Here is a 22,745-nt window from a genome sequence, read left to right on the forward strand (position 1 = left end):
TCCTTTTATTTTCTGGTATTCCCAGGCCAGCCGAGCGATCACAATCTCTCCAACGGGTTCTGGGTATGCTCCAGGGTCTCCTTCAGTTGGGATGTGCTGGTATAACTCCAGCAGCACCCTGAACCACCTTATGTCTGACTTCTCCTGCGACTATTCACCCCGTCACAGAGAGTGAGCCCAGGAATATCAGAATATCAATACCATGTTACAACAGTTCTTTTGGAAGGCATAGAATTGCCTATAAATTGCCATGTATGAGTGTTTTTGACCCATGCTATGCTGTCTAAGAGGTAATTCTTTTTTTTTTTTTTTTTTAATGTGTCCAATAATTTTTATTTTGCCCAAAAGCATTTTTTGCTAAAAATTAAACATTCTGTATTTCATCCTCTTGAGTCAGTGTCATTCTAGGTATTATTATTAACTAAAGGAACAATTTGGGTGTTTGGGGTCCTTGTCAACCCCATTTCGGCCACAGATGGGGGTTATATGACTTTGCATTTCATATAGCATAAAGCTGTTTTGCATTACTTTTGAAAAAGAGTGGAATTTTTATGTGTTGTTGATTCATGGATTCAAAAGGTTTGGAAGCAGGCTCTTGGTTTGTACTATTGTCAGTACATTCTAATGAAAGAGTAACTGCTTTTTGCATGTACTTTTGAGAATGATGCTATAAGAAAACCTTCCCTGTCCCCAGTTTTGACACAGGCAAAAAGGTACTCTTTCTTTATGCCCACACTACCGTGCCTGGGAGCCTTCTGCCAAGCCTTCCCACCACTGTATGATGATGTCATTGCCCTGCTGGTCCAAGTGGGACAGGTGTGTGCCTCAGACGTTGCCACACAGGCTCGCGACGTGGACCCCATCATTGCCAGTAAGTGGCAGCACAGGGCAAAGAGTTGGATTGGCAGAGCAATTGCTGCTGTTTTTCTTCACAGCCTAATTAGATCAGATTGATTGAGCACCTTTATTTTTTCAATCTCTTGAAATTGTTTTTGACTGCTGGACCATGGATCCAAGTTGTTTTCACAATTTTTGAAAAATAGAGGTGTACAAGCAATTATGGTAATTAGGTCAAGTTATAATTGATCTATAACTTGAATGAAGTTATAATTGTTTAAAAAAGTTACTAATGGTTTCAGGTTTATCCAGTATGCACATGTATGAGGGCTAAGTTCACAAAAAGCTCTCCAAGTTATATTTATCACTCTGTAATTATGTGATTCTATAGAACTTTGCATTTCTGTAGGATGTACAGTAAAAGTGCATGGGTTTGTGCTCCTTGTTTTGAAGTGGTCATAGAGACAGAACAAACACCACTGAAAAGGCTGGGCAGCCATGGGGAGCATTTTCCGCCTTGTAGCGCCTCAGCAGTAACTATTTACACCATTTCATCCTTTTCTAGGGCTGCAGTACCTGAAGGAGAGGCCAGTGGAAGCTGTAGCAGTGATGTCATCCACACCAAGTCTACCTGATGAGCTGCACTGCACTGACCCAGCTGTACAGTTATGCTACCGCATTGAGGCCACCTTCATGGACATAATCAGCTCCAGTTTACGTGGCGAGTGAGGCCACTACCTGTAATGACCAAAGGATAGGGGTCTCTTCACAGGAGGCCTGTTGTCTTTGCTCTTTGCAAGAGACCTCAGGTGGTCTCCAGCATTTCTTCAGTGACCAGTGACAGAGTGCCATTGTAATCCATTGAGAAAACATTTCTAATGGCCTATTTTTATATCAGGGTTTGTATTTATGTGAGGTGTTACACATTGTAGATTTATTCAGTAAGCCTTTTTCACTGCTGACGGTAGGCAGTGTAGCTTTTTTAAAAAACTTTTGTTTCACAAATTTGTACAGTTCTCATGCATTTAAAATGTTTATATTTTAGTACCCATTTATAGTACTTGCATTTTGTGCTTTTTTCCATGTGTTGGGGACTTCTGTACATATGAAATTTTTTTTTTTTTAAATGCTTTTCATAAAAAGTTCAGAAAATAGCAAACGCAAACATCAGGCTGTCGTTGACAGGTGTGTGAGATGGGTACCAGTCTTTTTTTTTTTGGGGGGATGAGTGTTTTCTAGACCCACTTGAAATACATTATCTGAAACTAAGTTAGACACTAACTAAGAAACCAGTTCAAACAACCTCACCACGATCTTTATACCATTTGCATAGGGCCACTGTTGACTGGCTTTGTGCTGCTAAAGAAGAATAAAGACAGACCAACATACCTTGGGGTGTTTGAATTGGCCTTATTGCAGGGCTGATTAAGGGAAGACTAGGACAGAAAGGGTAGGTAGATCCACAAAAGTATTACTGTGTTATTTACTGAAGTGATGGCAAAAATCCACATCCACTAAGAGTATACATAGCTGTGTGCGTAAGTTTGAGTACCTTTGGTCAGATGTTTTGGTGAGTTTCCAAGTTTTTAAAAAAAAAAAAAAAAAAAAAGCTAACACAGTCCTTGTAGGGAAACAAATATATTTGTGCAAATTTTAATGCACAATAATTATTTTTTTTGTTGAATTTAATAGATTGGAAAAATAAGACATACAAAATTCTGGGCACCTTGTTTTTCAGAATTAGTAATGCTACCTTCAGCAAAAACCACAGCCTCCAAATGTTTCTTGTAGCCAGCTGTCAAGTCTGTTTTTTTTTTTTTTTTGTAAATTCTTGTTTTAAGAATTTTTCCCCCACTCTTCCTTGCAGAACACTTCTAGTTCATAAATATTCTTAGGTTGTCTTGCATGCACTGCATGTTTGTGATTTATCCACAGCTTTTCCATAAAGTATGTAAAATGAAAATGAAAGCACAAAAAATGACAAAGCAACATAAAAACTAACACCAGGATAAAGGACATGGACACATTAATGCATTTTGTGGAATTTTACTGAGTGTTGTTCACACCAAAAATCCATTCAAATTCAAAAATTTCTTGCCTTACTAAAGACTGGCAAGACCAAGCCAAGCAGGGCAGCCTATACTTTTTTGCATAGCAACTCCTGGGGTTTCAGCCTGATTTAGCAGGGCAGGCAGGAAATGTAGTATTCTCTTTAGTGGCCTTGACCTGCTGCCTGGCCACTGAGTGAGGTAAACCAGGTACAGAGAAGGTGCCCAGAGGGCTTTCCAAACTATTACAATTGCTCCTCTCAAAGTAGAGGAGCAGTGTTGCTACCTCAAGGGTCTTAATGTTCACTGAGCTCATCACTCCTGGGTGGAATTGTGCTTCTTGTCCCTCTTCTGTGAAGAGCTTGCCAGAAATTTTTGAGGATGAAAAATTCACTTCCTTTCATCAAAAAAATTAAACTATAAAATGTCTTGCCAGCTACCAGCATTGTTTTCTCCCAATTTAAGGTTAAGTACCTCCTTGGCTTTGGGTACAGAAAGGCAATACAGGCTGTGAAATTTTTATCTATAATCTTGGGTCACAAGGGCAGTCACCAAGTGAATGCCTGTCCAATTTTTAAACTTTACAGTTAGACTTGTCATGAATACTGTATTGTCTTGGAGGTACTGCTATTTCAAGATTAGATCAGGGATCATAGGTCATACATCAGAGACTGGTGACAACTGAGGAATGGGGCCCAATGGTTTCTGTGAGGTTTTTGTAACTCCTGTGGTTGGGTGGTTGGTGTTATCTCACCTCTGTAACTCCAGAATTTGCCGCTCAGCTGACCGTACACTCCATATCTGCAACTTCAGTGTGACAGGTGAAAAAAAAATTTATATAAAATATGAACTATTTTTTTTGTCACACCGTGTTCATTGATGAAGAGAGAAAGAGGGCACTGGGCACACAGATTTCTTGGATTGCAAAGTTACAAGCATTGAAATGCATCCATTCATTGTCAACAACCGCTGACAAGCCAGAGCCTTACCCAGCAATGCAGGGCCGGAGGGGGAAGGGATGCACCCAGGGCGGAACGCCAGTCCATTGCCAGGCACCCCAAGCAGGGCTCAAACCTCAGACCGCCACACAGCAGCCACCAGCTAAACTCACTGCGCCACCACACCCCCTCACTGAGATGTAGCACAACTGAAATGGTTCATTATTCATATAAAGAGCACTGGACTATATACGGTGGGTCTAGGGTTCGAGTGCTTGGGGTGCCTTGCGGTGGACTGGCGTCCCATCATGGATGTGTGCTCTCCCCCTTTGGCCTTGCTTCCTGTGTTGCCAGGTAAGGCTCCGGCTCGTCGGGACCACGCTTGGGACAAGCGGTTGTAGAAATTGTGTGTGGGTGCGTGGACTATACAGTGTAGGTTCGAGTAACATAAAATATATGAACACAGCATACATGTTTTGCACAACTAAATGTGACCTCTCTGTTTAGGTCGTTCCATTTTAAAAACGATAACATATCATGGCTGTACCTAAACAAAGTACACCAAAACACAAAATACATACTGTATACTCTGTGCCAAAGGCAAAAAGGTCCATGCAGAGTGTTATCAGAAGAAGGTGCAAAAGCCAGCATCTCTGATGATATGGGGGGTGCAGCAGTGCCCACAGCATGGGTGAGTTGTATATGTGTGAAGGCACCATTGACGCAGAGGCGTATATTGGGATTTTAGAAAGACATATGGCAGCATCTTTTCCTGGGAAATCCAGGGTTATTTCAGCAACACAATGCCAGGCCTCATTCTGGACTTGCTACATCAGCGTAGCTTTGTAGACTTTGTAACATGTGCTTGACTCGCCCGCCAGCAGTCCACATCTGTTTACTATTGAAAATATACGTTGCATCATGAAGAGGAGAATCAGGCAATGGCGACCACAGACTGATGAGCAGCTGAAGTCTAGTATCTAGCAAGAATGGACAAAAATTCCACTTGCAAAACTGCAACAATTAGCATCTTCACTTCACAAACGATTAAAAAGTGTAATTAACAGGAAAGGTGAGGTAACCCAGTGGAAAACATACCTCTGTCTGAACTTTTTTGTGTGTTGGCATCAAATTACTTGAATGTACTGTAAATTCCTATATAGTATCTATTAATCTACCTGTTAGACTGTTCTTTTTGTTAACCTAAAATAGCTCTGACTATTTTTACAGCTGCTGCTAACAACCAATTGCCACTCGGCTGTCACACTTTGTTTTATGTCGTTTGGTGAGGTTACAGTTTTAAGTGTATTGTTGCACCATGGCCTGGGAACAGCAGTACTTAGTTTTTTCTTGTATATTTGTGTAAATATGGAAGGACAACCTTGTGGACCCTAAACCTTTGAATTTACCAAAGCTGCAAGAGTTGTGGCATATTTTAGTCCAATGTACTATCAAATCTTGTTGACATTTTTGTTAAAGATGTATGAAATGTGTTCTGACTACAGTGTCCCTCCAGATATACAATTCACAGTAGAACATATTCTGCTCCCAGTGCCAGAACCAGCACACTGGTATCCTGCTCCCCCCGAAGGAGTGCAGGATTGCCTTGATTCCAGGCACTTCTGCGAGTTTATGGTATGTACAACTCATGTCTGGTGGCCCTGTATTAGCTGATCAGTAAAAAGAAGAGGAAGGCTGCACTGGTTTACAGACAAAAATTAGTACTGAGTAAGTGTTTGCAGAGATGTATTTTTGTTTTGCAGTCATTTTAAATACTTTTTATTTCATTAAATTAATGTAAAATTACTTTTTTCATTTTAAATGTGGGGAGGTGCGGTGGGTTTGACCAGGGCCTGCTGTGTGGCTGGTCTGGGGTTTGAATCCTGCTTGGGGTGCCTTGCGGCAGATTACCATCCCCGGTGTGCCCCTCCCCCCTTCAGCCTTGCACCCTGTGTTGCCGGGTTAGGCTCTGGCTCGCCGCAACCCCGCTCGGGACAAGCGGTTTGAGAGATTGTGTATGATTTTAAATGTACTTTTTAACTGATTAAAGCTTTATCTGATGTACTGACAGACTCAAGCTCATGAATAAATAAAGGAATGTCTATTATTAAGCTTTTATTGATTATGACGTATGAGTGGGTCTTTTGAACAATTCCTGTTGCAATCAAAGTTCCAGTCCCAACTATGTTTGTAAGTCGAAGGTGCTGTGCACCAGTATTTCCTGTGCTTCTCTTCTTTTCAGTAATTTAATTTGCAGTAATAATGTCTCAGCTGCACTGTTTTACATTTATTCATTTAGCTGACCCTTTTCTCCAAAGCAACTTATGATGTACTTACAGTTATTTACCCATTTATACAGCTGGGTAATTTTTTTTACTGGAACTGGTTAGGGTAAGTACCTTGGGTACTACATCTGGAGGTGAGACTCAAAGCAACTCTAACCACTATGCTACCAGCTGTCCCTATTTTAACTAGTACAACAATGCCGCTTCTGTAGAATAAATCATAAATTGTTTTACCTACTTATTACATGATTTTATGTATTAGTTGCTAACTTAAATTAGTTGCATCTCATTTTCATTTGACTTCTAAGGTAAAGAATTTAAATTAAGGCTGCCTTGTAGAAAATTTCATAATGTGCTTATTTAACTTGGCTTGTCTCCAGTCTTGCAGGAATTTAAAATTTACATTTAGTTAGGTAGCTGACACCTTTGTCCAAGGCACCGTACAATGCCAGGTTTTCATACTTCGGTGTTTTCAGTTATTTACCCATGTACACTGCTGGGTAGCTTTAACTGGAGCAATTCAGGCTTTTCACAAGACTTTTATGGTGGCAGTGAGTATGGTGGCGTCCGCTGGGTCCTTCAATTACAAGGTACCATACTATACTTTGTGCTGCCTCATTTTAAAAATGTTTCAACTAAATTTTTTATTCTAAATTCATATACATAGCTACATTGCAGTGATTCCTATGTAGACAGGATTCTGAGAAACTGGTTTATGTTTTTGTTTCCAGCAGGCTGGATTACTGTAATGCTTTATTGTCAGGTTGTCCATACCAGACTGTATCCAGGTTATAGTTGGTACAAAATGCTGCTGCGAGAATTGTCACTAGAACTAGCAAGTTTGACTATATAACACCAGTACTTAGATTGTTGCATTGGCTCCCGGTCGCATTTAGAGTTGATTATAAAATCCTACTTTTGACCTATAAGGCAGTACATGGCATTGCTCCGGCTTACCTTTGTGAGATCATTGATTCTTATATCCCAGGACGATATCTCCTTTCATTAGATGCAGGTTACCTTAAAGCACCTGTGATCAATGAGACCTCAGTAGGAGGTCGTGCCTTTAGTTATACAGCACTTAAACTGTGGAATAGTCTTAACAGTTACTGTTAGAAATGCCCCGTCTGTTTCCGTCTTCAAATCCCGACTAAAGACTTACATGTTCACTCAGGCATTCCACCTCGAAATGTAATTCCACCTGCCTTGGTTGTTTTTATCACCTTTATAAAAATGCATATTAAATTAACTTCAGTAACAAATTACTAATTCTGTTCTTTCTTCTTTTTGAGCACTACCTCGTTACATAAGACCTGAGGAGGCCAGCCAGTGATGACAGATGAATCCCATGCTGACAGAGGATGATGTCCATCTGCCATGATGAACGAGACGTTCCATGCTGAGCTGGGGATTCAAGATGCCATTTAGCAACATAATCATTATTACTTGTTACACTGGCTTACAACTGTTACTTTCTAGAATGTCCAGGAGGGGTGGGCAACCACTGGCCCGTGGACCCCCAGAGGTTTTTTTTTCTGCCTCAGCCTTCAGCTGGGAGTTTTTGTTCCTTTCCCCAGTGGCCAGCATACTTATAGTTCTATAAAAGTACTTCATTATGGTAGCCATTAGTCAACTGTCTTCTTTGTTTGTATCTGTTTTTCTTGCCTTATGCCTGTGTTAAAGCGCTCTGCGTCACTGTGTGAGAAGAGCACTCTATAAAAATAAATTGAATTGAATGTAGTAGATTGTATACGTATTCGTTTGGGCCTTCACAGTCATGGCCGGCGATGCAAACCACCGTGAAGTGGACAAAACCAAGGCGCAATTCCATGGTCTTTCTAGACTGATGGATGCCAATGATGATGAGATTGTATACTAACAAATGACACAGGTCCTGCTGTAGTTCCCTTTGGCAAACTACTAACATTATTTGGAATAACACTTTTAGGGGACAAAATTATAGAATGCTAAAAAATGTATGTGACTGTAAAGAAACTTGTGCAAATTCAAGGAAGAATGGAGAACAACTTCCTGTCACACTGATAATCTCAACAAATCACAACCTCTGATTACTATATTTTCTCCCAAGCAACTTAAACTGATGCTTAAACACACACATTTATATCACAGAGTATGATTACTGTATGAATTAATGGTAAGTTGCCTTACTCAAGGGAACACAGTGGCACAGCAAGTAAACCTTGTGCTTCGCAGTTCCACAGCTGCTTACTAAGCTAAATTAACACACTGTCTCTCTCCAGAGTACCTTGTTTCACATTTTGTACTTCCTGGATTGACTCTGTCCACAACCCTGCACTGGACAAGCACTTACTGATAATGAACTTGGTTATAATATCACAGTAAAGAACAAGTTAGAAATAATTTGAGCAAATTATATGTAATGCATAATAATACTGTTTATTTTGGTATCTAATCTAAAGCAAATTATTTTTTTTGTGTGGTACCTGATCTCTGTAAGAAATAATGTTAATCTGACTCTGTCTCTATGGGAATTTGTGATTTCATGGTGATTTCATAGAACAAACAAACCTTGTCAGGCAAGGCCTGGGTGTACATGTACTGTACCTGATGCTGTTACCTGACCAGCAATTTGTCTTTTCACATGGGAACAGCTATTTGGGTACAGCCATTTGACATCTTTATGCTGCCATCCCAGGCACTGCATATTCGAAGTACAGAACTACAGTTGGTCACTGGCTTAATTAAAGTTGCATGCCAAAGCATCCCCCACTGGGTTGTTGGCAGAGAGCAAACCCTAAGCATGGCCTCAAGTTTTTCAAAAGAGTGGGGAAAGTTGAAAGCAAGCAAAGCGAAGGTAAAGAAGCTGCAGATGATCCTGCAGCTTGAACAAACCCCTACATCTACATCCACCAGCATTGAGACGTAAGTGAAGTTTTATTGCTGTCATCCTGCATCTCCATGTAACACCACTGGCTCTGAGTTGAGATACAGTTGTTTGCCAAACTTCAAGGTTAATAGCATACAACTTATGCTGTTTTAAAATTTCTTATATTTTTATTTCTTATTACTATACTATCATTGGGTGTCAGTGAATTAAGTGTAATGTGTAGTGAAAAACTAGAGATCACAGAGCCACACATGAGCAACAACATCCTGGTCTAGCTTTGTGCAGGCTTCTTTATTAAGCTTTCTTACTTACACCGTGTCGTGAATACTCCTGCCAGGGAAAAGAATGCTCAGACATGTGCATGACATACCCAAGCTCACAAGAGCAGAGGGAGGGGGGTGTTTGCCTCCTCTCTGTGAAAGATCTGCTAAAGGGAGAGAGACAATCTTCTGAGTGGCACTTTTTTCAACTGATGGAGAGATACAGAGGCAGACATGCAATTCTGAAATACCATCACTTAGTCAAATACATATTTTTTCTGGCACACATTGCATTAGTAGTTGCATATAGAATTGATGATTCTGGCCCACTATGTGTCACTTTTGACTAACAAATCAACTTTGGGTCCCAATCAAATTTGGAAGTCAAGGACCATCTTTTACTTTTTTTTTTTTTTTAAAGAGAGGAGCTTTTGTATGCAATAGTTTTGTTGTAAAACACAAGGTGGCACTCTGGCTGCAGCAATTTTTTTGCGGCTTTTGGCTTTTTTTGCAGCCTTTTTGTTTTAAGGAACAATACTGCATTCACATAGTTTGTTCAGCATTTGCAGATGTAATTGCTGTCATCTTTTGAGCATTATTTATTGACGTGTATTCTTGCCTTCTTCACTCACATATGCTGTGTTCAGCTTTAACTCACTGATACTATGAAGAGCAGCTCAAACAAGCAGGAAGGAGACCAAGTTTCAAGTTCAAGTTTCAAGTTTATTGTCATAGGTACAACTGCTGTGTACAAGTATCATGAAATTCTTTTCTTGAATGCTTCTCCACAGACTATGGACAAAGACAATAGAAATACTGCACAAAACAAAACAATTACAATGGCAATGACAGTGAGTAATGCAAATAGCAATAACGGTAACAACAATAACAATAATACCAGTAGACAGGCAGAGAACTCAGAACATAAGAATGCTTAAAGTGACTATGTGATCTACCAATGTGCTTGGGTGGAGCAGTCTAACTCTAGTTACTAAAGGTTGCAGACTGGTGAGTGTTATATACTCTTACAGCACTGGGGTAAAAGCTGTTCCTGTACCTAGCAGTGCGGGTTCGAATAGACCTGGGCCGCTTTGCAGATGGCAGAGAAGAGAAAAGTGCCTGTGCGGGGTGACTGTGATCTTTCATGATGTGCATCGTTTTTCTGAGACAGCGTGTGGTGTAGGTGTCCTGGACTGCTGGTAGCTGTGTGCCGATGATTTCCTGAGCTGTTTTGACCACCCTCTGTAGGGCTTTCTTGTCCTGTATGGAGCAGCTGCCACACCAGGATGTAATACACCGTGAGGACGGACTCCACAGCACACCTGTAGAAAGTGGTGAGGACTGTAGTGGACGTCCTGGCTTTCTTCAGACGCCTGAAGAAGTGGAGACGTTGATGAGCCTTTTTGATGGTTGATGCTGTGTGCTCAGTCCATGTGAGTTTGGCAGTGAGGGTGACCCCTAGGAATCTGAAGCTGTTGACCCTCTCTACAATGTCCCCTCCTATATGTATATGGGCGCATGAGCTGAATCCTGTTTCCTGAAGTCAATCACCAGTTCCTTAGTTTTACTGACATTGAGGGACAGGTTGTTGTCCTGGCACCACTTTGCCAGGAGCCTCACCTCCTCTCTATAGGCTGTCTCATCGTTGTTGATCAGACCCACAATGGTGGTATCATCAGCAAACTTTATGATGGTGTTGGAGCTGTGCCTGGCCACACAGTCATGTGTGAACTAGGAATACAGCACCGGGCTCAGGACGCTTCCCTGTGGAGTGCCAGTGTTGAGGATCAGTGGGGAGGAGGTATTTCTGCCAATTCACACATGCTGGAGTCTGTTGGTGAGGAAATCCAGGATCCAGTTGCACAATGTGGCACTCAGCCTCAGACCTAGTAGTTTGTTGATCAGCTTGGTTGGGATGACAGTGCTGAATGCCAAGCTATAGTCCATAAAAAATAGCCTTGCATAGCAGTTTTAATTGTCCAGGTGAGCCAGAGTGGTGTGAAGTGTGTGTGATATTGTGTCTTCAGTGGATCTGTTGTGGCGTAGGCAAACTGCAGTGGGTCCAGAGTGTTTGGGATGGTGTCCTTAATGTGTCCCAGCACCAGCCTCTCAAAGCATTTCATTGCAATGGGGGTCAGTGCCACTGGGCGATAGTCATTAAGGCAGCTCACTTTGTTCATCTTAGGAACGGGGATGATGGTGGTGTTTTTGATACAAGTGGGTACAATTGAGCTTTTTAAGGAGGTGTTAAATATGTCCGTGAAGACAGCAGCTAGTTGCTCACAGAGAATGTAAAACTCGCCCTGAAATTCCATCCGGACCAGCAGCTTTGCAGATGTTGACTTAGCTAAAAGTTTTTCTCACTTGTGCCACAGAGATGGTGAGACTAGCGTCATCACCATGCAGCGCTATGGAATCTGCACCGGGAGGTCTTTGTTCACGAACTCGAAATGGCCATAAAACGTGTTCAGTTCGTCAGGGAGAGACGCTGCGGCACCTGTCATGTCCGCCTCTGTGGTTTATTATTTGTTAAAGTTTGGATCCCCTGCCACAACCTGCGTGCATCTTGAGTGCAGTTAAACTCTGATTCTACCTTCCTGCTATTTCCGTTTCGAACTGGCGACGATGGCTTTGCGGAGCTCATACTTACTCTTCTTGTGCGCATCCGTATCTCCGGACTGAAACGCACAGGTTTGCACACACGTGACAGATCTTATTTCGGATTTCGGTGTTTTGGTGTTTGGTTAGGGAATGAGCGGACTGTATGTGGTATGCATACACTTACACAGTACCGGATGAAGTCCGTGACCACTCTGTGGCATACTCGTCCAGACTGGAGGATGAGTTTCTGAACATTATGTCCCAGTCCACGGAGTCAAAGCAGTGCTGGAGCCTTTCCTCCGCTTCTGGTGTCCAGCGCTGCACAGTGCGCATCACAGGTTCCTCTCACTTCAGTTTCTGCCTGGATCAGCATGATCGAGGTGTGATCTGACTGCCCGAGGTGCGGACGCAGCAGGGAGCGGTACGCACCTTTGTGTGAAGTGTAGCAGTGGTCGAGGGTGTTTGACCCTCTGGTGGGGCAGGAGATGTGCTGATGGTACTTCAGGTACGCATTCCTGAAATCGGCTTGGTTAAAGTTCCCAGAAATAATGAACAGGCTGTCTAGGTGCTTGTTCTCCTAGTGACGACGTGGTACAGTTCGTTCTGTGTATGTGTTCCCTTGGGGTGGGATGTAATAAACCGCAGCCATGAGTCAGCATGAGCACAGCCGAGAACTCCCTCGGAAGGTAGAACGGTCAGCATTTGAGAAGGTATTCAAGCTCCGGAGTGCAGTTCTGTGCAATCACTTCCACATTTGTACACCATGATGCATTGTTAATAAAAAAACCTACGCCCCCTCCTTTTTTTTTTCCCCGATGAATCAGTCCGATCTGCGCGGTAGATTGAGAAGCCCTCGGGCTGGACCGCGTGGTCCGGTGTGCTGGCGGTGAGCCACGTCTCCGGAAATCAGAAAACACAGCAGTTCTGTAAGTCTCTTCGAAATTTAAGTCGTCTTGTGAGATCGTCCAGTTTGTTGTCCAGAGATTGAACGTTGGATAGGAAAATGCTGGGCATCGGAAGTCGTAGCCCGCGGCGTTAACTTAAGTTCTCATTTGCACACCGGGCCTGGTGGGTCGCGGTCATGTCGATGTTGTTCGTGGCAGAGCGAAGGAAGTAAGTTCAGCTCTCTAACGCTAAGAATTGCGTCTAATCGCACTGTTTCACGTATTTGCAGAAGTGTTTGGCGGTCATAAGTAATAAGAGTAAACTGGCTGGAAGGATAGTGACACATACAAAACAATATACACTAAACTAATAAGTCTGCAAGGATCAGCAGTCAACTCATCGCCACGCACCGGTGCCATAACTGTTTTGCTTTCACTGAAGACTTGGACACGTACAAGCGCTTTTAACACATCCATATTTTTCCTCAGCTGTCAGAGGCTGATGAAAAAGAAAAAATGTTTTAACTGGATTTCTCAGTTCTAAAATAATAAGTTTAAAATGATAAATATTAATAAAATAATAAGTTTCAATATTTTTTTAATTTATTTTATTTAGAAGGGTTACTAAATTAAGTGGGTACATCTTTTTTAAGTGGGTACATCTGCATACTTTGTTATAACGAAGAAGGAGGTTTTTTTAATGTCAGACTGGTCTGTGGTTTCTGTAATACTCAAACAAGCTGCCCTTCAAATAATTTTGTCAGAAGATTTGTACCACTCAATTGGGCAATTTAGAGTCTTGAAAAAGTAAAGTATTTGTTTGTCTATCTTACAGACTTCACCTTCATGTAACGTAAAAACTCAAAGGGTTGGAAGTCTGTGAATCAAAAGTTTATGGCTGTGAATAAGAAACACATAGCTTACTAAAATCAGTTTTTAATTTTGAAAACATGGAAATTTTTCAATGGAGTGCCTTCATCAAGGTGTGTGTATATTAACTAAGCTGTAACATACATATAGTTTAGACATCACGTGTAATGATTCCATATACTACTTGGACCAGCACAAAAGGTAAACACCAAGTGGTAGTAATGACACAGAATGATGGAATGTGGTATTGAAAATATGTGCTATTGAGAAAGCCCAGGCTTCCTCTCCACTCACTGCCAGCACAGCCAGCCCTTCACACTCTCCGGAATTGCCCCCAATGGTTGAACACTTTACAATTTACCCAGAGTCCAACTATTTACAACAGACCCGTTTCCTGCCCAAGTTCTCGGTAACGCGCATCTTTACAATATTTTAGGTTTACAAGCATTACTTTAGCAAAAAGTTACAGTATTACAGTAAGGGCTTTCTATACCGTTACATTTACATTTATTTATTTAGCAGATGCTTTTCTCCAAAGCGACTTCCAATGAACTCTATGTAGTGTTATCAGCCAGTCGTTAAAGAAAGTATACACAGACACACACACACACACACACAATCTGAGACCGCTTGTCCTGAGCAGGGTCGCGGCAAACCCGAGCCTCACCCAGCAGCAGAGGGCACAAGGTTGGAGGGGAAGGGACACACCCAGGAACCTCAGACCCACTAGAGAGTGGGACCCGGCCAAGCCCACCACGCCAAGCGGTTGCTACTAAGCTTTGTAAGAAGTTTATTAATTAAGAGCATTATTTTTGGAAGCATTCTCACTTTATAGCTTTTCCCCCAACCAAGTGCCTAAAGCTTTTGTACAGTACTGTACTTTATATGGAGGGGGGCGCAGCAGGCTTGGCTGGGTCCTGCTCTCTGGTGGGTCTGGGGTTTGAGTCCCACTTGGGGTGCCTTGTGACAGACTGGCATCCCGTCCTGGGTGTGCCCCTCCCCAGCCTTGCACCCTGTGTTGCTGAGTTAGGATCTGGTTTGCCGCGATCCCGCTTGGGACAAGCGGTTTCAGCCAGTGTGTGTGTGTGTGTGTGTGTAATTTATATAGACACAGAACTAACATTTGGGTTATACATAGATACTAATGTTATGAAGAAGATTGAATATGCCTTGAATATTAATGTAGAAATTAAGATTCTACATAAATTCTATTGTTATAGATAATAATGTCTTCCACTGAGTTCCTAGAATTGTATGACATCGCTATGGACTAAAAGATAAAACAGGGGCTGCAGTACAGTGAGTATATACATTACATTTACATTTATTCATTTAGCAAACGCTTTTGTCCAAAGCGACATACATCTCAGCAAAAAAAAAAGTATACTGAAAATAATGAGAATAGGGAGGGAAGTAGAAAGTTTTCATTTATTCATTTAGCTGATGCTTTTTTCCAAAGCAACAAACAATATCAAGGTTACCATTATTTACCCATTTATACAGCTGGATAATTTCATGGGAACAGTTTTTAGGGTAAGTACCTTGCTTAAGGGTACAGCCAGAGGTAGGAATCAAACCTTGGTAGCAAAGGTAGTAGCTCTAACTATACTACCAGCTGTCTGAAAGAAAAAAACAAAGAAACAAACAAATATCATATATAGTAAGCTGGACGACTGGATTTAGTTTACAACAACATGTTCGAACTTGGTGCTGTTTCTGGGTTTCTTCCCTCTTTAAAAATTGTCTCAGTCTCCCAAGATGACCTGTTGATCATTATACTATCACCTTAATTCGTTTCCACTGATATCAAATGTAAAACATTTGTCCAATCAGAAACCACTACTGACACCTCTAAAACATGCTCCAACGCCGCCATCTTTGCACCTCTCATCGTAATTTCTATACGTTTGACCGTTAGGGGAAACGATGACGTCATCGCGTCTCTTAGCAACTGAACGCATTCGTAGTTAAATTCTGCTTGCAAAGAAAAATTTTCTCACTTGGTGGTAACCAGTCAGAAGTTGTTTTCACCAGCCGTTTTCAATGTATCCGATGAGTTCATATATTCAGAGAATTAACCACCATCCTGTGGCGCCATGTGGATTTATTACTGTTGGTAAGCTCGCAAAGTAAACGTTACCCAGGGTTGTGTGCTATTACGGAATCGCCCGGTATTTTGTCATTTTAAGGCAATGTTCCATCATTATATATATTATAAATATGCCGAGTGGCCGACGACGACATTTGCTAGTTTTCCGAGTGTAAATAATAATAAAGATAAATCAAAACGAGAGAATTAAAGGTTGCAGTTCGTACAAGGAACTGTAATGTAAAGAACGAGACAGATTTTCCCGTCATTTCTATTGTATTGCAGTCGCACGCATGCTTCGTATTTTACCCTGCTGTGTGTTTGCGGGGGCCATAGAAATTTTTAAACATACTCTTATGGCAATAACGTGTCTTTTACGAAGTAATGTTAGAGAATTGTGCTGTATATACAGAAATATCAACACGAATTTCAAAATTCCGTAGATTTATAAATACTATAACGAAAAGAGGGCAACTGAGTGTAATAGTTTTCGGATCCGATGGTCGCTTGTTCAGATTCCACCAGCTCCCTAGTACCTTGACCAAGATAAAAAGGTCCTAGATTGCTTCACTGAAAGTATCCAGCTGTGTAAGTAATTGTAAGTCGTTTTGGAGAAAAGCATCAGCTAAATTAATACATGTAAATTTATATTGCACACGGGTGGTGTCGATGCGTCCTGGCATCGTTTAAAAATGTATTGGTTCACTACTTGTGTTACTACGTCGATGGATGGTGCTGCACATACGTTTAAAACTATGGAAATGATAAAACGTGCATCTACAGTCTATTTGAATTTTGAACGTTCTTACGTGGTGAATGCATTATATTTATTACTGTTATTATGTTCTATATTATTGTAATATAATAGCCGTGTCTTTTAATCAGCAACATATTGATATTGGGAGGCAGGCACTGAGGATGTTTTATGAACACACACAGCCTCTCAAATAAATACACGGGCCAATGCCTAAATAAAAATTTAAAAATGCTAAACTATTAGTACGTTTTCACAAGATTCATTAAACTATTGAATAGGTATAATAGCTTGGGTGTCAAGATGGGGTGAAGTTCTTAGCCTACCTGATACAGGTGCATGAAGTATTACATTTTCAAACTTTTTTCAAAGATGCGTTTTGTCAATATATAACAATTTATGTATTATTGCTTACGATTACAATTAATTTTAAATTGTTCAGGACACATTTCACCATTATCATATTCACCGCTATGCATTTTGATTTTGTACATGTACTCTTCTTCAAGGAATAGATCAATACCCTCCACCAGATTCTTAAACAGGCGAGATTCAAAACTTAAATAACATCTGCTGTAGAGACATTATTTTTATTTTGCAAGGATTCATTAAGACTATTTATAAAGGTTTCTGCAAAAGAGAGAACATAAGAATATACATTGACTTTCAGTTTACATATTTACCCTGAGGCTCAGTGATGTTAATGGCTACACTGAAACAGATATTTAGGCATATTTATAACACTTGCAGTTTAATGTTTGAATTGTTAACCACAGTGTCTCTTCACTGAGTAGTGATTTATTTGACACAAACATTACTATAATTTATAGTGATACTGTCACGACCCCTAAAAATCGGACTGACAATGACCGTAACGTACATCACCCCAGGAGCCAATTGGCCGCATCCAGCACACCTGAACCCAATAAACACTAAATCCCCAGCACTATAAAAGGAGTGATGGACAAACATCTAGTTGCAGATGCTTGAGAAGCTCTGTACCACATTTCCTAGCGATTACTTAGTAATTCATCTTCCATGTTCACGCACATGTTTCTGAAGTCCTTTTCATAGTATGTTTGTGTTGTAGTCCAGCGCTTCAGTCTGATCTGCATCTGTCCTCTGTGTCCCTGTCCCTGTCTGGTCCAAGTCACGCTTCTGTATACGATATCCCTTATGGGACACTTGGCGCATCACCTCGCTTTGTGTTCCTCCTCTCACTTAAGCACTGTCTGTCTTTGTTTGCACAGTGCACATAGACCAATCAGCCAAAACATTAAACCCACCGACAGCTGAAGTGAATGAAATTTACATTTACATTTATTCATTTAGCAGACGATTTTCTCCAAAGCGACGCGCATGTCATAGAAAATAAAATTTGTGCATTACCTTAGGAGAAAAAGACATGGCTGCAGATGTACAGTTAAGTGCAGTTTGTTTTCTTCATCCTCTGCACTGATGTTCATCACACAGGTAGCTCCATAAAACTTTTCCAGAATATCACTGATTCCTAATCACCTTCCTAGTAGTTTTTTATTTATTTTATTTTGTTTTTTTGAGATACACGTAAACATTTACGTTACTTTGCAGGCTTGGTTCTGTAAAGGACTGATCCGAGCATGATCATGAACATGTATACCTTACGGGCATGAACATTCATACCTTACATGAACTTAAGAGATCGTGGGCAAAGTCAGTCCAGAAGAGATGAGTTTTAAGACCCTTTTTAAATGTGGACAAAGATTCAGAAGTTCTGAGCGAGAGGGGGTGGTCGTTCCACAACAAAGCAGCCAGAACTGAGAACCTCCATGCTTTACCTTTCATGCGTGGGACAACCAAGCGGGCAGATGTCAAAGAGTGTAGCAGTCTGGCTGGCGTGTAGCAAATGATAAAGTGTAGCAGTCTGGCTGGCGTGTAGCAAATGATAAAGTGTAGCAGTCTGGCTGGCGTGTAGCAAATGATGTAGAAGTCATGTAGATAGCTGGAAGCAGTTCCATTGATGCATTTGTACCTCATAACCAGGGTTTTAAATTTGATCTGGGCAACTGTAGGAAGCCAGTGCAAGGAAACGAGTAGAGGAGATACATGCAAATGCTTCTGCAAGTCAAGCACAACTCGGACATCAGCATTCTGTATCAGCTGTAGAGGTTTGACGGCAGTAGCAGGAAGGCCAGACGGGATGTCACCATGGCCTGGACAAGTAGGTGCGCAGAGTCAGTTGTGAGATATGGACGGATGCTGTGGATGTTATGGAGGATGTATCTGCAGGTCCGGGTTGTGACTTCAGTGTGCTGAGAGAAAGATAGACTTGAGTCAGTTATCACTCCCAGACTCTTAGCCGAGGAGGTAGGCAAAAAGAGTCAGTTGTCTAGTTTGATTGGGAGATCATGACAGAAAAACAGGCCAGCTCGGAGGTGTAGCATCTCTGTTTTGAAGAGGTTGAGTTGGAGGTGGTGATTAGACATCCATGCAGAGATGTCTCACAGGCAGGCAAAGATGCGTGCGGAAATGTCTGATGCTCCAGGTGAAAAGGAGAGCAAGATCTGGTATCATCAGTGTAACAGTGGTATTTGAATCCATGGGCGGCAATGACAGGGCCGAGGAGGAGGTGTAGATGGAGAAGAGCAGAGAACCCAGCACCAAGCCCTGCAGGAGACACCGGTTGAGAGAGGCAGAGAAGAAGAACGGGAGCCTTGCCAGACCACTGGATATGATCAGTGAATAACATTGATTATCTTGTTACAATAGCACCTGTTAAGGGGTGGGATATATTAAGCAGCAAGTGAACAGTGGCTGTGGCTGAAACCACTTGTCCCAGGTGGGGTCGCAGTGAACCGGAGCCTAACCTGGCAACACAAGGCGCAATTCTGGGGGGAGGGGGGGACACACCCAGGACGGGATGCCAGTCCATTGCAGGGCATACCAAGCAGGACTTGAACCCCAGACCCACTGGAGAGCAGGACCCGGTCAAACCTGCTGCATCACCGCACCCCCCTCAAGTGAATAATCAGTTCTTGAATTTGATGTGTTGGAAGCAGGAAAAATGGGCAAGTGTAAGGATCTGAGCGACTTTGACAAGGTCCAAATTGTGAGGGCTAGACAACTGGGCCAGAGCATCTCCAAAATTGCAGGTTATTTGAGGTGTTCCCATTATGCAGTACCTACCTATTACCTGCCAAAAGTGGTCCAAGGAAGGACAACCTGTGAAGTGGCGACAGGGTCATAAGCACCCAAGGCTCATTGATGCGTGTGGGGAGCGAAGGTGTCTGGTCCAATCTCAGAGAGCTACTGTAGCACAAATTGCTGAAAACCTTAGTGCTGGCCATGCTGGCTGTCCGGTGTAGATAAATTCACTCTGCTTTTGAGAACATCACCCTTCTGCATTTGGATGCACAGAAATGCATCTGTATCCTTTACCTGTGGAGGTGACAGACATTTAAATCACTGTTGAATCAGTATATGCTAATATTTACAGAGACTGAAGATTTTAGTAAAAGAAATTATTCATATGGTAAATTAAAAATAGCTTAAAGAAAAAACCCTCAAAGTATGAAAAGTATAAAGAACTTTCAAAATGGCATCACATTTGACCTAAGCAAATTGAGGTTTGGTTTACAGGTGTAGCTGAGCTCAATGCTGAGGTGTATTGACTTGGCTGCGAAATTACGGTTTTTCTGTCATTCACTGAAAATGGTTGTTTTTGCTGAAATGGGTGCAGTTAATATGTTACCACATCAAGTAGAATTTTTAACCAGTGGCATGCTGAATGTTTTTAATTTTCTTTCAAGTGGAAGGTACCTTAAAATGCAGAATTTTGATAATACATCTGATGTTTTGAATTGCCAGTTCAAATGTCTGAAGCCTGGTCTCCTGGTCCTTTGGCGGAGGATTGGATTGCAGCTCAGACTCCAGCTCAGATTCCCCTGTGTATGTCTCCAGGTTGGTTTTGTCTTCCTTTCAAATTACACCAAGCACAGAAAATTAGATTTTTACAGTTAATTGCTGAAACAGTTCTAAATTTTGGCTGTAAAAAGAAAAATTGCTGTGTTAACTTTGTCAATGTAAAAAAAATCATTTTAAATGTATTATGTTTTTCAGTGAATACATCTTTTCCTTCATATCTCGTTCCTTCACCGCTGCAGATGTCTGCGAATGTCTGGACTCCTGCTTCAGTTCCATTGCGTAAGTCTCAAGCACGGTCTTCCTTCACTATTGCATCTTGCTTTCACAATTCCGTTTTTAGATTTAATTTATTCATTTACATTTATTCTTTAAATTGTACTTTATTTTTTGAAAAAATATAAGGCATTTATAGTTAAGAATTGTTGAACTATATTTTTCAAGACAAGGTAAAGTGTTTTTCATTGCATGTCTCTATCTTACATCTTGCTCCATCATCAGTGCCATTGTCTGAAGCTTGGACTCCTTGTCCTTCAGCAGAAGATTTGATGGCAGCTCGGACTCCAGTACCTTTTCCATTATGTATGTCTTAACCTTAATTTTCTGTTCCATTACAATTGTAGCTAGAGGAGAACATTAGATTTGTTGACTATCTGGAGTAGTACAACATTTTGAGTGCAGACATTTTCTTTAAAGTTGCTGACTTTTTAAAAGCGTAATAGTTTTTTTTTTTTTTTTTGGTTAAGCTAAAATAATTGGAACACCATTATGTTTTTATCAGGTGTGTCCTTACTTCATATTTTGATCCATTGTTCTGCTTGTTTGCAGCTTGGTCTACCACTCCATCAGAAATTGATGCATCATCTTTGGAAATCTCATATTTGCATGCGGCGTGCCATAGTAACAGCAAACGGGGGCGGAAGAGACAGTGTGGACGCACAGAGATTGAAGCCACTGGGACCAATTTTTGTAAGAAGCAGAGAACAACTGTAGACAAAGATGTCTTTCCGAAAGCTATCTTTGATAAACTCAATGCCATCCCTGGGATTTTGGAACTGGCTGTAGAGATGGGATTTCTGCCTCATGTAAACAACATCAGCATTATTGATTCATAAGGAAATTAATGCCACCTATATTTTTATTCACCAGCACCAGTGATACAGTTTTCAAGATTTTTCATTTTTCAGACATAAAATAACTAAATTTCTATTTTGCATTTTAAAATATTTGTTTACAATTTATTTCAGAGTTTTAATATTTTTATTGTTTAATACTTTGTGCTATTTTTGTTTACTTAAAAAATAAAGATGTTTTAAAAGATTTCGCTTTCAAAGTATTTTTTTGAATTGAGTTAAAACATTTTTCATATTTTGAGCAATATATAAACAGTGGGATATATCAAGCTGAGAAACATGAAGTGGGGTGTATTTTTCAAGTTTCAAGTTCAAGTTTATTATCATAGATACAAGTACCACAGATTATGGGCAAGGACAATAGAAATACTGCACAAACAAAACAATGACAAACAAAACAGTGTCAATGACAGTAAATAACAATAGCAGCAATGACAACAATAACAATAAATAATGGTAACAGTAGTAACAATAATGGTAACAGTCAGAGAACTCAGAACGAGAGAATGAGAATGCTTAAAGTGACTGTGTAATTTACCAATGTGCTTATGTGGAGCAGTCCAACTCTAGTTACTAAAGGTGGCACATTGGTTAGTGTTGTACAGTCTTACAGCAGTGGGGTAAAAGCTGTTCCTGTACTTAGCTGTGCGGGTTCGAATAGACCTAAGCCATTTTGCAGATGGCAGGGAAGAGAAAAGTGCCCGTGCGGGGTGACTATGATCTCTCATGATGCGCATTGTCTTTTGGAGGCAGCGTGTGGTGTAGGTGTCCTTGACTGCTTGTAGCTGTGTGCCGATGATTTCCTGAGCTGTTTTGACCACCCTCTGTAGGGCTTTCTTGTTCTGTATGGAGCAGCTGCCACCCCAGGATGTAATACACCAATTAATACAAGCTTTACAATCTGCATGTTATAACATGCAACAGTTGGCTGACAGGTCTAAATGAATTGTTAAATGGCTAAACACAAACCATCCTGAGACTGGACTAGTTCTGATGATACATACAATTAAGAAAACATTTGTGAACCCTTTGGAATTACATGGACTTATACATCATTACTCATAATGTGGTTTGATCTTCAACAAAGACACAGTAATAAATGCTATCTGCTTAAACAAATGACACACAAAAAATTGTGCCATCTTGTCATTACTGAACATATCATTTAAATATTCACAGTCTGGGCAGGAAAAATGTATGAACTTCTGTATTTAGTAGCTGGTAGAACCTCTTAACACCGGTAAGCTCTGCAAAACCTTTCCTGCTTATCAGACTTG

At 41.0% G+C, this 22,745-nt stretch overlaps 1 protein-coding gene and 1 long non-coding RNA gene across 2 annotated transcripts in view; both read left to right on the forward strand.

Annotated features, from left to right (window-relative positions):
* Positions 1-3,686, forward strand: part of ints2 (integrator complex subunit 2) — a 29,675-nt gene extending 25,989 nt beyond the window's left edge. Inside the window, exons 24-25 of the mRNA XM_018755463.2 lie at positions 695-871; positions 1,403-3,686. Coding sequence (XP_018610979.2) covers positions 695-871; positions 1,403-1,566 — 341 coding nt within the window. The 3' untranslated portion in view covers positions 1,567-3,686. The remainder of the gene's footprint in view (positions 1-694; positions 872-1,402) is intronic.
* An 11,792-nt stretch (positions 3,687-15,478) lies between these two features.
* LOC114910443 (uncharacterized) lies at positions 15,479-21,516 on the forward strand. Its single transcript, XR_003797637.1, has 5 exons — positions 15,479-15,708; positions 20,282-20,374; positions 20,534-20,617; positions 20,837-20,917; positions 21,164-21,516. It is a non-coding gene; the product is annotated as an uncharacterized LOC114910443 (long non-coding RNA).
* Positions 21,517-22,745: the final 1,229 nt, after the last annotated feature.

Source organism: Scleropages formosus, chromosome 4 (assembly GCF_900964775.1).
Source record: "Scleropages formosus chromosome 4, fSclFor1.1, whole genome shotgun sequence".
NCBI classification, from domain to species: domain Eukaryota; kingdom Metazoa; phylum Chordata; class Actinopteri; order Osteoglossiformes; family Osteoglossidae; genus Scleropages; species Scleropages formosus.